Consider the following 16,170-nt stretch of genomic DNA (forward strand, 5'->3'; position numbering starts at 1 on the left):
AAATAATCATCCATCGTTGATGAGCAGTGGGAAAATTAAAGGGTTGTAACCAGAAAGTACACAGGTGTTTTGTTCATTATTTTTTTATTTAGAACAACATTTGTTTCATTTTAGATGTTGTGGTTTTCTCATCATGAATTACTTGAAAATCTCAGTTCTCCTGCATGGTCTTCGTGATCCAGTCCAGGTAGTTAGTGACTCTGGTGTAGACTCCATATGTTCCCTGCTTTCCACAGCCAGTCCCCCAGCTGACAATCCCTGCAGCCCAAAACCGTCCATGGTCAGTCAGGGCATAGGGGCTTCCACTGTCACCTTGGCAGGAGTCCTTCCCTCCTTCAGGCACTCCAGCACAAAACATGTTGTTTGTCAGGCTTGGTACGTTGTTCTTTCCCCGCTTAAACAACGTAATTGATTGAGTGCATGTCACCTGGTCCACCACAGGGAGGCGCACGTACTTCAGCTTATTTGTTAAAATCCGCCTGCCGTCGGTTTCTGTAACGCCAAAACCTGACACCAGTCTGAAAAAGGGATTGACACGGTTATGGTGAACTCTGAAGAAGAAAGCAAATCACAGTCTCTTGTTGAAAAGCTTGCCAGATTTCACGAAACTAAAACAGATGAAAATAATTTATGATTTATGCAGCATCCTAAAATGTAAACATGACAGTTGTTTCCTTACCCCATCGTGCCAGTGACATATGTGGCATCCTGCGCTGGTAAACATATGGGCATTACTGATGAGTCGAATGTGATCGGGTCTTGCAGTTTGATTAAGGCAATGTCGTTGTTGTAGTCTACGTGGTTGGGGTTGTTGTAATCTGGGTGAATGTGGACTGAGGCAGCATAAACAGGAGAAACCATCAACGTCCCAACATCAGTAAGTCCCATATAAACCTGAAAATCAACAAGATATGTAAAAATATGTTGACTATGGGCATGCAGTTAACAACTATGGTGGCCCACTTACCCGTACAGTGTCGTTTAATGCAGGGTTCCCATCTTTTCCTACGACATGAGCTGCGGTCATAATCCAGCGGTCTGCGATCACCATGCCTCCTCCTCTTCCTCCATCTATACTCAGTAGCACTTGCCAGGGGAGGGTATTGTCTGGAGCATCGTTGCCTCCAATGATCCTCTGATACACAGAGAGGTGTTGTGTTGGCTGGCCACAAACTGGATGTGATGCAGATGTACACAAACACAATTAAGTTTCACTCAAGAACAGACTTGAAGTTCCAATCGCAGAAAAACTTCTACACTTAGATCTTTTTTGCAGGGTGCTACTTTTGCACTGACAACCAATACCTGGTATGCATGTTGGTCTGACAACAACATCATGGTTGGATCTCCACTTTCTGTCTGATTCACAGGTGAAGCTAACTGAGGAGTAGACGGAACAAAAGAAAAACATGGTTTGGTGTTAATCTTTGGTTTTAGCGAACAAGCTTAGGTTATCAGGTTTCAACTCAATCGAACAGCTAATGTATACATGTTATAAAACCAAGGGATATTAAAACTTTCTTCTTCTAGACGACAGCAGTAATGGTGGTACAAGCTAATGATGCAAATCACAGAAATCCTCCGTAGACCCGTCTCATTTCAGTTTGGCCTTAGAGGATTACGAGGCCCACAAAGGAGGCGGTCCCTGAGTTGGGACAGCCAGTATGTAAATATCTCACCATTCACGGCCCCAAGGAACGAGTAAAACGGTTCATTACAGTGGTACTGAACAACAGAACGGTACTGGTTCTGGAAGCCAGAGAGGAAGGTCACTCCGCCATTCAGCAGAGGTTCAGGTTCTCCACAATCAAATACTGCAAAGAAACAAAACAAGGACATGTGTAGGTTTTTCCTGTTAAGACTTGTCCCAAGTCAACAGGAGAACTTTGATTGTGTTTCCATTACATTTTTACATATATTTGTTTGAGCTTAAAGGTGACGTACTGTGGCATTCTGGCAGAGGAAGGTGCCACTGTCCATTGTTTTGGCACATGGTAGAGAAGCTCTCAATCTCCTGACCCTCCTGAAACAGAGAAAAGAGGGAAACGACTAAATGTCAGCCTGATATTTTATTTTAATCGCACGATGACAACACTTTTTCTTAATGCGAAGTACTGCTCGTTGTAATAAAGTTTCATCTAACCATCATCAGTTTGTATCCTTGGTCACAGCGCACAAAGATGTAGTCTCTGTAGAAATATTCGGTCAAGATTGGCGTGACTCTGCCTTCGGCCACGTTACCAGGAACTGGACACTGCACCCCTGGAAATGCCATGGAAACGCATACATGAAACATCAATTGCATACCTGAAGGGACCAAATATGGTGCACAGTGCCCAAATGCTTTGACAGCGGCACTCAACAGTTTAAGTGCTCATTGGCTTATTTCTACTGTCATTGCTCTCCCTCTCACTGTGTGTGCTGTAGTCCAGGCTCCAGCCGTTGCTCAGGCCTTCGTCGTCAGTGTGGTAGTCCAGCTGGACAGTGTTGGAGTTTGTGACCATCAGACCTGGACTCTTTGCACCACACAGCTTTATGTGATCTCTGTTTGGAACGGTCACCTTCAGCGAGAGAGGAGCAGTAACCTACACTGTTCATTTATCGTATCACCAATCCATTTATAGATAGTGCATGGAATCTGCTAGTTGTTACCTGCAACCAGTGATGGAGACAGCTCAGGCCTTGCTGCGTGTCAACACTCTCGATGTGGAAGTTGTCAGAGAAGTTGAGCGACACAGTGAAGCCAAGTTCTACAGAAATGATGTACTGACAGGACACGGCGTGAGGTGGGGAGTTAGGATATCCTGGACTGTAAAGAAATCCCTCTGGCTCATCAAAAATACCACCAGCACAGGACACTGGGCAACAAGAAACAGGAGAAACTAGAAACTGGCACTTAAAAGAGCACATACCTCCACCAAGGCCTAACAGTCCCCTTATGAAACCACTTTTTAACTCACTAGATCCAGATTATATCAAGATCCATGAATTATTCTCTGAGACATCAATGAAAATGTTGAAAATGAAAATGAAATCATTTTTATGGGTTGTTTCAGGACATTTTCTTCTAAATGTAGCTGTATATCATTTGTGAAACTCGACAACACTGAAGTCACAACCGTTTGACCTACATACAGGGGAGGAGTGTATCTGCGCAACACTCACACATGCAGCTGCGCTGGTCTGAGCGAAGTTCGTAGCCATGGTGACAGGAGCAGATGTAAGACCCGAGTGTGTTTAGGCAGATCTGAGTGCAGAGTGGACCTGAGGCATCTCCAGGGGCAGAACACTCATCTATGTCTGGTGATGACAAAGTGATTGATTATAATGGGGGACGGTTCTGCTGTGAGAAGAGGGAAGCGATGGGAGGGTGAACAGAGAAGAAGTGTTACCTAACGCCTGGTAATGAGCAGAGAAGCCCAAGTTCTGGTGGCGCTCTGGGTTGTTGTTATCTGTCTGGAAGATAAGGGTGAGTCTGTTGCCTGGAGACAAGATGGGCTGGTTGCCGGGATGGTGCCCATCAGCTGAGTTCTCAGAGCCACAAAACTTTCCCAGCACCTTTCCATCATAGAGAACCTGAAGGAACGTATCAAGAACAAAAAATGATTCATGGTGTGGGATCTTTGCTGTGAAAACACCAAGTTGTACTTTGCTGTTGGTCCTTTGTCCCATGCATGAATTGTCCTAAATGGACACTGTGTCTGTGGCAGCTCATAACACCACGAGGAGAAGATTAAAGCAACCCCACGAAGCTATTTTACCTTAAAATAACAGCTTCAAAATTAGTTTGATGGTGAATGGTGCCATCTTCATTATCAACGCCTGTTCTTGCTCTACACTATAGAACCTAACTTTGTTGCTGATATAAAAAAATTACCTCAATTGGTAATACTGAAATATTTTTTTTGTTCTAATTAAAGTTAGCAATTGCGTTAATATATATATATTGTTAACGTTAAGTTGAACAAGCTTAAATTCCTGTTTGTGTTTTGAGTTGGTCCAACAATTTTCTTTTTCTCAGTGTATGTAACTTTGGTGAGTGGGTACGATCTCCTGTGAGAAGTGTGTAACGGACTAACTGTCTCAGCCTAAATTTCCAGAATAAGACTTACAAAACATTAAACACCAGCATTTACCTCCAATATATATAATAATAATTTAAGAATTAATAATATCCACCGTTCAGTTGTGTTTCAGTTCAGTGAATTTGACAACGCAGTCAGAGCTCCACCCAACACATTGATAGGTTCTGTTCTTTCTCATGAAAACCCCTAAATCACTCGGACACGGAGCCCAGAAGAATTCCCCACGTGTGTCTGCAGGGGGTGCTGTTCCTCAGTAAAAATGACATGGTGTTGCTTTAACTCTCATCACATCTCTAACCACATGTTTAAAAAGAAAATGATGTGTACATAGAATAGGTTTAGTGTCAACTTAAAATTTTAACCAACGAGAAGATGTCAGCTTGTCACACTTTATGTTTCAAATTTAAGCCCAGCAGCATTATTGTTTATTGAAATACTGTATATGTGTTGAAATGTGGCTCTGACTGTGAGGGAGTCGTAGTAGCAGCCTGCAGAAGCTTCAATGTCCATGTGTGTGAAGGTAATTCGGATCCGGTAGCCTTCGGGCACACTGAGGTCCCACTGCTTCTGCAGGTTGGGAGGGTAGGGCTGCGGATACTGGGGAGACTGGACCTCACCATGCATCAGGGGCTCAGGGTCGGGCAGCGGCCAGCAACCACACGCCAACACAAACAGAAACCTGGAAAGGTGCATTAGCGGAGACAGCACATATTTGTTTATGCGTGGTCGTCTGAGCTGCTGGTCCAAAGTTGAACCAAACAGAAAAGAACAAACATGGTGAGATAGTCAACACAACTTCATGATATCACTGAGGATTTATACGTGTCATTCTGAGACATGGATCAATCGATCAACCTGTGAAACAGTAATAATAAAAGTAATTGTGCAGAAGTGAATACACAATGATTTAAGAAGCAGTTCGACGGCAGATATCTGCTGTGAATTCTGGAATCGAGGAATAAATTGAAAACAAAAACCGCTTTAGTACAAAATAGGTTTAAAATGTTGTATTTAACTTACAAGACGATACAGAAGGTCCACCCCATCTCTGGAATTTAATATCTGTGAGTGAACTGATCCGCAGTTGTTGGAGCAAATGCTTCACATTCAGGTAAAACATTCATCTAAAAAAAAAAAAGTGTTGTTTCCTGTATTTAGCAACTCACTACGTTAACCCTTTGATACACAAGCTATGCAAACACCTTCTAATGCCCAACATGGGTAAAAAATGACCCGTATTCATGCATGGCTGGGTGTTTCTTTGCTATATTCATTTGTAGCTTATTCTTCCTTCTTCATCACAGATAAGTCTCCTATAACATCAAAGGAACCTTCTTCATTAAGAAGAGCTGGATTCCAAGACACACCCACAACTCCAGCTTGATCCTGTAGAACAAAGTCCAGGTCCTCAGCATCAGAGATTTCAGAATCAGGAACAAGAATTGCCTCCTCATTTTCCTCATCCTGTTCTTTATACAGCATCTTTACCAACATGTCACCCGTAAGTCTGAAATGATTGCGACCAGCAATACTAACACTCTGGATAAAGAAAATCAAAAGCATATTTTCAAATGCACATCAATTAGTCTATTAAGTATATACTGTTATATTTCAAGTTTTATTTTGTTGATCAAGCTATGGTTAGCTAGCCAGAAAATAAGCTAGCTAGCTAACAGCTAGTTAGTGTTGTACATATTTCTCTTTCTCAATAGTAATGGAATTGTAAAATAAGACTTACTTGCATCAGATGTGCAAAAGCAGCTTTGTGAAATTAATGGTAGGTGTTCTGTCATTTTTGACCCATGTGTGTAAAAGTGATTTTTACAAAGTAAGAAAGGAAAAAGGAAAATAATAATTTCTGGTAATCACAAACAAGATATATTTATGAATACTTAGAATATTAAATGGTAAAATACATTTATTTCAAAAATATAGCAAAGAAACAGGAAATGAATATGGGTTGTGCATTAGAATGATTCTATTTAAATAAGGATTTGTGATGATCAAAAACAAGTTAATTAGGATAACCTGAAATACTGAAAGATGAAATTCATTCACTGCAAAGATATAGAAAATAGAAACTGAGCCGGGTCACTTTGGACCCATGTTGTGTATCAAAGGGTTAATGCCAGGACTGTGTCTTGTTTGTCTTGGCAAAATCAAATGTATGCTCGCTTTCGATTTCTGGAGAAACGACTTTGCCATTTTTTTAAAGTATTCTATTCTAATGAGAATTACTTGAAACATAAGGAACTATTCTGATTTTTATTTTAAACAGATCTTATATTTTATAACCCTAATTCAAATTCTTACCACCTCAACCCTCATTCCACCACGAGGGGTAACTGTGTTTTTTTTTTCAGCATTCCTCAAACTTGTTGCTTGCTAATACATTGAAATTCATTTAAACCTATTGTATTTGTTGCCTTCAAATCTACATCAGTCTGAGAAGACGTCCAACTATCTGCTGTTGATTGGTGTTCAAATCTGACATCGTGGGCTCCCCTCAGAGAAACCTAACCCCAACAACAGCCTTCTAAATTCTTGGATTACATTTCCAGTAGCATGTGTGGGGCTTTGGAACTTGTACAATAGCAGTGTGCACCAATACACCAGTTTGGCTATTCACAGGAACATTTTGCCTTAATTGTCAGTCAAGTTCTGAACCAGTTCTTTTTAAGATTTCTGAGAATTTATTTTTCGATGAACTGCAGGGACTGTATCCACCAGTGTTTTAAAAAATACACATTCTAAAAAATAAAATACTGAAATAAATACATGGGCGGAAGAGAAAGAGTGGAAAATATAAAACTAAAGGTTAAAAAACAGGATGAAAAGAACATGTCATCATTTATACCACTAAGTGGCAGTAGAGGATGAACTGTTGTAACCTCACTTGAGAAAGTGACACTGGAGCCATGTTTTATACAGTATGTTGAAGAGATCAACTCAATAAAGTGGACAATAAAAACTCAAAATATATTTATTTAAAAAATAAGGAATAGGAAAAAAAGATGTGCCTTAAAAAATACACAAACCTGAACAGGAGAGTGAATGTATGCATCTCATTAGCCCCAGTGTGCTGCTCATTGAGTGGCAGTGACTGGTGTGTTGTTTTTCATGAACATGAACATTTTCTCACCTCTTGCTTTCCTCTTCGGCTGTTGTGTGTGTTTCAGGGCTTTGTTTTCAATACATACGTCGGATGAATCAAGATGATGCTTCCAATGGAATTAAGTGTTTATGACAGGATCAAAAGAAAATCCTATGTAAGATGAGCAACCTCTGATTTAAAACTTAGATATTTTACTTGTTTTATGTCATTCAGTGAAACACAACCCACTGAAAATCATTTGACTTGCTTTTGGTTTTGCATGGCTTGCTATAATTGAACTGTATTTTTTTTTAAACATATTTTCTGTAATTAATATTGTGATATCAATTCCAACTTTAGCCTTATTCACAAACACACTTCTATAAAATGTGCTGTAGAGGCTTCACAGAAAAACAGATTTCAGTACTGTCTGTTCTGAAATTACATTCTGTCTGCATGGCCTTGTGTGGTCATTTAGCTTAGTAGTGTCAAATGTATAAATACTGCAATAGTTAAGTGTTCCTGTGTGTGGAGACCCTGCAGATGTTTTGTGTGTATCTTAGCTTATATATTAAAAGACAAATCGATTGAAACACTTTCTCTGCAGTTTATTTCCCATCATTTCCTTTATTATAAAAGTGAAGTCTGAAGTTATAATGTGTTAATGTCATTGTGATTGTCAGTGTTGGTACATTGATTACAAGGGTTACAAACTTAATTTTCATAAAAGTTGTTATTTTGGCAATTTGAATCAGTTGTGATTACAGTATTATGATTCGTAGCACTGTGTTTCCACCTGCGTCTTCCCCCTTTCTAAGTATTCTCCACCTTATCGATTGTCTCCTTGATCCAGTCGACATAGTTCTCTACTTTGGTATAATAACCCTTGAACTCCCTGTCCTTACAGGGGGGACCCCAGGACACGATACCAGCCAGATGAAACGGCCCTGTTCCTGCAGACAACGTTGGTATTACAAACGGACTCCCACCGTCTTTTTGGCAGCTGTCCTTCCCTGTTGCTCCAGCACAGAACATGTTCTCAGTGAAATTCATGGGACTGCCAGTTGGCGTGCGAGGTGTATTCTGACACTGGCTGAGGGAGTAGACCCCGATTTCAGCGTATTTCAGCACACGAGACGTCACGAGGCTTTCCTTCCCTTCTGTCAACCCCCAGCCTGAAACTGTGCCTTGTTCATTTTCCACCAAGCCCCTGTTCACCTCCGGCAGACATATGGGAAGGAGGTTTGGGCCAAAATTCACCCTGGAGGTCAATCTGATCAGAGCAATATCATTGTCATAATTGATGTGTCCCAGAGGAAAATCACCTCTGATGAAGCCAGGATGAATGATGATCCTCTCGCTATCCATGACCACCACATCAGACGATCTAAGTGACATTGTCCTTCCATCTACCAATCCACCATACAGGCGCAAAGAGGTTTCCTCCAACTTCTCCACGACATGAGCAGCTGTGACGGCCCATCGGTCATTGATCAGTGTTGCTCCTCCTCTTGATGGTTCTTTTATGAGAAGTTGCCAAGGTATTTCTCCCAGGTTTGCATTGCGACCTCCCAAAATCCTGCCTGCACTCGCTGGGGCGTTTTCATGCATCCCGCACACTGAAGTACACACACACAGATTCATATAATAAATAAAACATGTTCAAATGGTAACTCTTAAATTTACAGGCCGTTAATTACGTTGTAACATTTAGAAATTACCAGGAAATTATCAATTTGAAAAATAGTAATAATAGAGTAAGTAAAATAGAAGCAGAATAGATGGGTTTGGTCAGTAATTCTATGGGAAATAATTATTATAGCAGGTATATATCCCATGTGTACGGGGTAAAACAGGGATTGTCTCTGGCTACGATTGAGTAATAACGTAATACTTTGGCTGAATACTTTACTGAGAAAGTTACTGAGTACTTTCTCATATTTTAATTGAACAGTCATTTCTTTTATTGCTCATTAGTGATGTTTCACAGCATCATGTTCTACATAATAAATAAAGTTTTCTTTTTTGGGGGGGGATTTTACAAACAGCTTAAGAAGCACTTAGAGGCTCTGTGCTACTGCCAGGATACAGTAAATACCCCTTTGTTTCACCTGTTTCTTCATATTACTACGTGATTAACAGCCTGTAAATTAAAGTTACAATCCAAATACATATATTAATATTGAATAAAATGTGAGAATGTATTTGAAGTTGTACCTGGAGTGCATTTTGGCATCTGTGATGTTCCACTGCTTGATACCCATTTACCACCAGCACTGCAAGTGTATATGTCTGAAAGATCGAAGAGAGGAAACAATAAGTCAGAGAACTTTGCTTGATTTAAGCGAGGGAGATGAATGTGCAAGAGAAAACCTCCAATAATCACCGTTTCCTTCCAGTGTGTAGTACTTTGAACTGCACCTCAGCTGGATCTGGCCTTTATACCGAGTGTGTGAGTTTTCTGAGTCCGTCAACTGAAGGATGCCATCTTCTGGGATGTCAGGATGACCACAATTCACAGCTATATGTAAGAAATGTAAAAGAAACTGTTAACAAAACCAAGACGTTCTCCAAGATAACTCATCTAGTCTCCAGCAAACTCCAAATAGCAAATGTTCTTTTCACCACTAAGGCAAAGATAAAGACGCCACAGCACCTCTGGTCTTGAAGTGCAAGGTGAAGCCTTTGTTGGTGCCGAAGCCGTCGGAGGTGAAGCTGATGTTGACACGATGTGAGTGAGTAAGGAAGGGAGACGGGGGAGGCGTGTGCCCGCAGAACGGTCCCATAATCCCAGAGGGGGTCTCAATCTGCAGACAAAACAAGGCAATGTGTGAGCCCTGACGTCCTCTCTGCTCCTTTCACTGGGGTGAAACATGCAGATGTATGTGTGTCATCCAACATCAACAGGAAAGATGTAAAATACAGAATAAATCCATGATCTACGTAGCACACAGTAAATTATCTTTTATGCATGACAGGTGATATAGAATCAGATAAATTGAGATAAACTCAGTCCAGTGGAGGGACTGTGCAAGGACACGTGATTGAGGACATCACGGGTACGTTTCATAGCAGCTGTACCCAAAGGAAGATGTTCTTCCAAAATGTGTGACACAGAGATACTGAAATGATCAAAATAGGATGTGAACCTAATATGTGAAATCCACGATTTCGACATTTTAGTCTGTACTTCCTCTTTGTTCGCTGCTCAGTTAAAAGTTAAAGGTTTTCGCAGAAACACGCTTTTATTCACAGTATGTTTTCTGACTCAGCACGTACCCTCAGTGCGTCTATGCATTGACCATCAGGGCTCTGCTCCACATCAAACACCCCAGAGAAGTGCAGCTCCAGCTGGGCCTCCACAGACAGGGTGTACCGACAGTCTGCGTTCTCCGCATACAAACCAGGCCAGGAGGGACTGGATATGTCCCCTTTGTTCAGTCCTGACAGATCTTTGCCACAACTCACTGTGTTGAAGATAAATTAATTGTTATCATTTTAATCAACATTAACACAATCATACGCATCCTTCTTTTCTCATCCTTCTCTTTCTCCACCTCCTGACTCCCTGCTTCTGCTTCCTCTGGTTCGCACTTCATGTTTCAGTTTTGTTCCGTCTTCCTTGACTTGTCTCCACTGTTTCTGTCTGTTGTCTTCTAATAATAATAACTAGGGCTATGTTGTAGCACTAACGGGCCCGAGCACATGCATTTTGAAGCCTGTTGCGGTTAGTGGAGAGAGCGATCAATGACCAAGCGCACATCTCCGCGTTGCATGCTTTTTGCGCACTGCGGCAAGGATAAACGCTTCACTTCCTGCATCCGTCACGTGATGTCGATCCTTGCCTGCTAATTGCTCATTACGGTCCACGCTATCAATTGCACATCACACTGAACATTTTATGTAAATTGAATGATAGTTGTAAAACAAAGCTTATTTCCTGTTGCCAGTAGGTGGCGCCATCAGTATTATTACATACAGACTAATAGATCTGTTCAAGTAGGGGCTCTGATGTAGCGTGAGCAATTTTGTGTTAATTGGACAATGTTACAACTTCATTTTCACACTGATCAGTAGGTGGCGCTATGACCCTGCACTAATATTAATATATGGAGCTGTTCAGGTCAGGATTGTGATCATAGGTCAGTAGTTCGGGGCCGGTTGGATAATGCAGAGTGGATTTACAAAGTACTTCCTGTCTCATGGCGAATCAGTAGGTGGCGCTATGACCCTGAGGAAATATTGACACATAGAGATGTTCAGGCTTGGACTCTGATCATGAGACAGAAGTTTGGTGGTGATAGGACAATGCACAGTGGAGTTATGACATCGTCTCCTTTGGCGAAGGATGAACCTTCGCCACACCTCAATGTTTACACGGTTTGAGCTGTATATTGTAAAGCAGCCAGGAGCAGTGCATCAAAGTATAAAACATGTTACTTCCTGTCGCCAGCAGGGGGGGCTTTGACGACGAGTTAATATTTACACATGGATCTGATCAGGGCGGGACTGTGAATGTGTGACTGAGGTTTGAGGCTGATAGAACAATGCACAGAGGAGTTATAATAAATCCCTCTTTCTTGGCGATTCATCAAGATTCTACGCCACGCCACGGTCACACCGTGTGACGAAAAAGCGAAATTCGAGACAGTTTTTATCTCCATCTTGTTTAGATGACACTCACCTCAATATGAAGTTGATCTGATGAAAGCCCTACGACAAGTTCGTCAAAGTAAAAAAGTGGAAAATGGCCAAAATGGCGGGCTTCCTGTTGCTTTTTTCCAATTGCACCTCGAGACTTTTTTTTTTGTCTGGTCATGATACACCTGGGCTACGATTTTTGTGAAGATCGGTGAACGCTAACTGAGGGGCTTTTCCCTCACAACCCTGTACCTTCCCCCCTTTAAAACAGCTCCTGCTCACATGCAGATTTGCGCTGAGCTTCAGTTTGACTCGTCCTTGTACACTTCTCGTGAAATGACCCTGTCAAAATATCCCCCTTCCAATAAGAATTCAAGTATACCACTGACAAATGAAACCATCATTGCAGACGTGTTTGGTTTACTTCTCACGACTGTTGAACAAAGTTCAGCAGATCATTCACCGACTTCGCTCTCCCAAGACCACAAATAAGTCTTTTATGTGAGCAGCTTGTTTTATTTGAACATAGTTGGAGATAGATGTAGTCAATGATGTGCCCTTGATCCTATCTGCATATTGTCCACTTACTGCACATTGGGCCTTCAGTCCAGGTTCCAGCCAGACAGAAAAGTGTATAATTGTGTGATCCCTCTATGCTGTATCCATCTTCACATTCATATTTCACTTCTGTATCTTCAGGAAACAGCTCCTGGTATCCCTGGTCAACGATTACAGCGTGTGCGATTTTAGGGGGCGCCCTGCACGTTTTGATGCTTACTGAAAAAAACACATTTGTCATGGATCAAACAGGCAGTTTGGTTTATGTAGCTTGTGAGAATTCATGGAGTAAGATTTAGACTCTGCACAAAGCTGAAAGACTTACTCTCACACATGGGCAAAGAGGACCACGTCCCATTTATACATTTTGCTGTTGCGATGTTGTCTTTGTGTTCATATCCTTTGTCACATGTGATCCTGATGATGTGTCCCTCCTCATACCAACCTTCTGAGGCCTCTGTGTATTTTGCATTGGCAATAGTTGGCGGAATGCAGGCTTGTTCCTCTGAAAGAAAAAAGAACCAACCAAAGAATTGTTATCATTTTGATCATGTAGTGGGTGGACTGTTGATGTTTGGACCCCTCATCATCATAGAACATCCTGATAAAATAGAAAAAAATATATAAAATTATTTTTTCAAGGAATATCTCCAGACATTGTCCAAAGTTCCTGATGAGAAGTGTGCAGGTCTGATCCACAGCTCGTGAGAGAGCTACGGGCTAAAATTAGGATCAAAAAGGTTTGAGTTTGTCAAGTGATGTTCACAAGGATGAATTTTGTAGCAGGGTTTGTATTGTGGGTACAACCTGTGAATGAGAAGACAGTGTCAGTTTATGAATAACATCACTATGCTCATCTTCTTTTTTTTTTGATACTGTGAATTTTTACCCGAACCCCTAATCTCTAACCCTAAATGCATTTTATCCATAAATAATATGTCAGTCATTTTGCAAGATACACAAAAATATATACACATTCATACACTACTTTTATGATATTTCACTAACCTCAGAGTGTTTTTTAACATTCACAGTCCCTGCGTGACCCTTTAATAACATGAGAGAAGCTTAAACTGTGCATAATGCCTGAGAGTGCTGTGCTGTTCATACCTAATATACAGAGTGATGAGATCACTTAACACCACAAATGATTTAATTTGTGAAAAACGTACCTATACATCGTGGCGTATGAGACCATGTGCCATGTTGACACACGCTTTCTGCCCACCAACCCTGCACAGCAGGTTTATGTGTGTTTCTACAGGCATAGGTGAGCTTGGAGTCATGAGAATACGTTTCTTTAACAGGGAAGAAATAACCACGGACCAGTGAGGGAGCAGGACAATGCAGAGCTGCACTTTGTGCTGAAACAGAGATAAGCAAGAGAATAATATTTCTTATATTATAATAGGTGTGTGTGTTTAAAAAAATAAATTTAAATGATTCTAGGGGTAAATTTGAGTCTCTTACCATGTAGTGCTCCTGGAAACCAAACCAGAAGAATAAATCCCAAATATCTTGAGCACATTTTGACAATTCTGATGCCTCAGGACGAAGCCCAGTTCAAATCCAAACAAGTTAGTGATTGTTGAGGGCATTTCCCCAAATAGTTAAAGAATGAGGAGTTAACACTTTCTGTGACAGTGACGTGACGCTGTCGCTCTGAAGCCAACGCACAAACCAAACACATGTTCTACAGATCCATACACACTGGAAGACAAACACTGTGGTTGTTTCTTTATTTACTTTTTCTACAAATTGATTTCAGAGACACGTGAAGAACACTGACAACTTCTAAAAGAATCAAATGAAATCAACACACCCTATTATAAAAAATTATAATCATGATAGACTTTGCATATTATGAGTTAAGATCTCATTAAGCAGTAAAGTTATACACTATATCTTAAAGTAACTAATAACAACGAGGGGCTTTAAACATAAAGATTTAATTGTAATTATAGTAATTATTTTAGATTAAGATATAATTATAAATAATACAATTATAGTAATAACAACAAATCATATCCCTAACCCATAATTCAGTATTCAACATTTATGATATTATCTTTACATTGTGATTTTATCTTTCAGAACAAACGTGCATATAAACAAATGAATCTGTTGACGCTGATGATACTGTAACTTTGGTACCTGCATGTTTTAGTCTCAACTTTCATTTGGATTATTTTATGTGTGTAACATTCCAACACTCAGTTGTGTTTTGTTTGTTTACCTCCATGTTTGTTAACACAGAATTTGTTTAAAGAGCAGATTTCAAAATGATTTCCCGGACGGCTGTGAGCAGAGGTCAGCGTCGCAACACAACAAACTCTCTCGGCCCCAACAACAGAGACGAGACGATCTGTATCTGTACATCGTTATGAATACATGTAGTAAAATGATCACTAATGTCTCAAACAACTTACTCTTCTACATTCATTCTCGCTCATTGTCACATATGTGCTTCTAAAAACACATGTTTAGTCCCCTATGTCACAATTGTTCATTTAAGACAACGGCCGTGTCCCAAATCTCTTACTAATCACTGTTCGCCATTTTGTATTGTCTGCATGTGTTGAGAAGATTTTTATACCCTGTTCGTTGAACTCATTATTTTTGACCCGCATGAGACAAATCTGTGAGTTGTGGTGGTAAAAGCACAAACTGCAGCAAACAAGTGTATTTCTACATATCTACATGAATTGAACCTGCTTTTTAGCTAAAGGTTTTAATACTAAGTGTAAAATAAACATTCAGAATTTACTATGGAAATTCCCCTGGCTGCTGTTCGTCATGAGGATCAGAGAAAATACATCAAGTAGTGTCAACAAGTGTTTCTTTTGCCAATGAGCTCAAGGTTCCCCACATAAAAGTCCTTATAAAGTGAAGTATGGGTTAGTGAATGAGTTGGTGATTTCAGACAGCCAATATGAACTCTGAGCAAGAATTTTTTAAAAAAGTGATTAAACTATAAGCTGGTTGTCGTACGTATTGATCATAAATCATAGGTCATTATTTGACACCGATATGCTTGATCTAGACAAAATAATACCAAGGTTTCTGTTGGAATGTATAGTGGACATTTTATTCAAACTACTGTAGCCATACACTAGCATAGTGTATAAGTAGCATTGATCATGTGCTCCAGTTATGAAGATTTATTTAAGGGTTTATTTTTGAAAAGAACACAAACACAACCGGCCGTTGTTCGTTACGTACGGTTTTCAGAAACCAAGAGTCCAGAGTTGTTCCATCAGAGCATTCTGCAATTGTTTTTGCCTTATTGGATCGATGTGCAGCTGAGACCAGCGGGTTTTGTGACATTTACAGAGGAGGCCATGTAAAATTAGATGATGGATGGCTGCATTCAGTTAAGTCAGTTGTTGATGTAAATAGAAAGTCATTTGAAATGGATGCAGATGTGTTGGAAAACATCCAAAACACCATTGATAGGGATGGTATTGTAGAAGACGCCTGGTGCGAATTGTGCCCAGAGTAAGAATTGGATCGTTTAGAGTGTGTACAGTTACGTGGAGATGAGAATCAGGTAGTGGAAGAGCACACTGATCTCATTCCAGATTTAGCAGTGACTCTGGAGCAAGTTGCCCATTTAGAAAAGAGAGGTAATGTCATGTGTCGAAATGATGGTGTGGCTTTAATAAGATCTCTGAATGAGACACAGATGTGTATTTTTTTATCAGATTAGGCAGTGGTGCTTAGCTAAGGTAATGGGGGAGAAGCCAGACCCATTACATGTGTTCATTACAGGTGGTGCAGGTACTTTTAAAA

The 16,170-nt window shown here is 40.4% G+C and overlaps 3 protein-coding genes across 3 annotated transcripts; all 3 read right to left on the reverse strand.

Annotated features, from left to right (window-relative positions):
- Positions 1 to 67: 67 nt before the first annotated feature.
- On the reverse strand, positions 68 to 5,412 carry LOC118113178 (complement C1r subcomponent). Its single transcript, XM_035162629.1, has 13 exons — positions 5,106 to 5,412; positions 4,551 to 4,764; positions 3,393 to 3,576; positions 3,166 to 3,300; positions 2,653 to 2,858; positions 2,414 to 2,561; positions 2,144 to 2,262; positions 1,945 to 2,023; positions 1,680 to 1,814; positions 1,306 to 1,380; positions 968 to 1,173; positions 680 to 894; positions 68 to 518 (listed from the first exon to the last, which is right to left on the reverse strand). Exons 1-13 carry the CDS (start codon positions 5,129 to 5,131, stop codon positions 152 to 154), a joined length of 2,109 nt encoding a protein of 702 aa, XP_035018520.1. The 5' UTR covers positions 5,132 to 5,412; the 3' UTR covers positions 68 to 151.
- Positions 5,413 to 7,786: 2,374 nt separating this feature from the next.
- On the reverse strand, positions 7,787 to 10,778 carry LOC118113216 (calcium-dependent serine proteinase). The gene is made up of 6 exons (XM_035162719.2): positions 10,703 to 10,778; positions 10,459 to 10,646; positions 9,836 to 9,986; positions 9,566 to 9,700; positions 9,397 to 9,471; positions 7,787 to 8,798 (listed from the first exon to the last, which is right to left on the reverse strand). The coding sequence occupies exons 1-6, from the start codon at positions 10,776 to 10,778 to the stop codon at positions 7,993 to 7,995; spliced, it is 1,431 nt and encodes a 476-aa protein (XP_035018610.2). The 3' UTR covers positions 7,787 to 7,992.
- Positions 10,779 to 12,300: 1,522 nt separating this feature from the next.
- LOC118113246 (complement factor H-related protein 1-like) lies at positions 12,301 to 13,959 on the reverse strand. Its single transcript, XM_035162768.2, has 4 exons — positions 13,849 to 13,959; positions 13,551 to 13,742; positions 12,704 to 12,883; positions 12,301 to 12,597 (listed from the first exon to the last, which is right to left on the reverse strand). The coding sequence occupies exons 1-4, from the start codon at positions 13,904 to 13,906 to the stop codon at positions 12,386 to 12,388; spliced, it is 642 nt and encodes a 213-aa protein (XP_035018659.1). The 5' UTR covers positions 13,907 to 13,959; the 3' UTR covers positions 12,301 to 12,385.
- Between the last annotated feature and the right edge of the window lie 2,211 nt (positions 13,960 to 16,170).

Source organism: Hippoglossus stenolepis, chromosome 8 (genome assembly GCF_022539355.2).
Source record: "Hippoglossus stenolepis isolate QCI-W04-F060 chromosome 8, HSTE1.2, whole genome shotgun sequence".
Lineage (NCBI taxonomy): Eukaryota > Metazoa > Chordata > Actinopteri > Pleuronectiformes > Pleuronectidae > Hippoglossus > Hippoglossus stenolepis.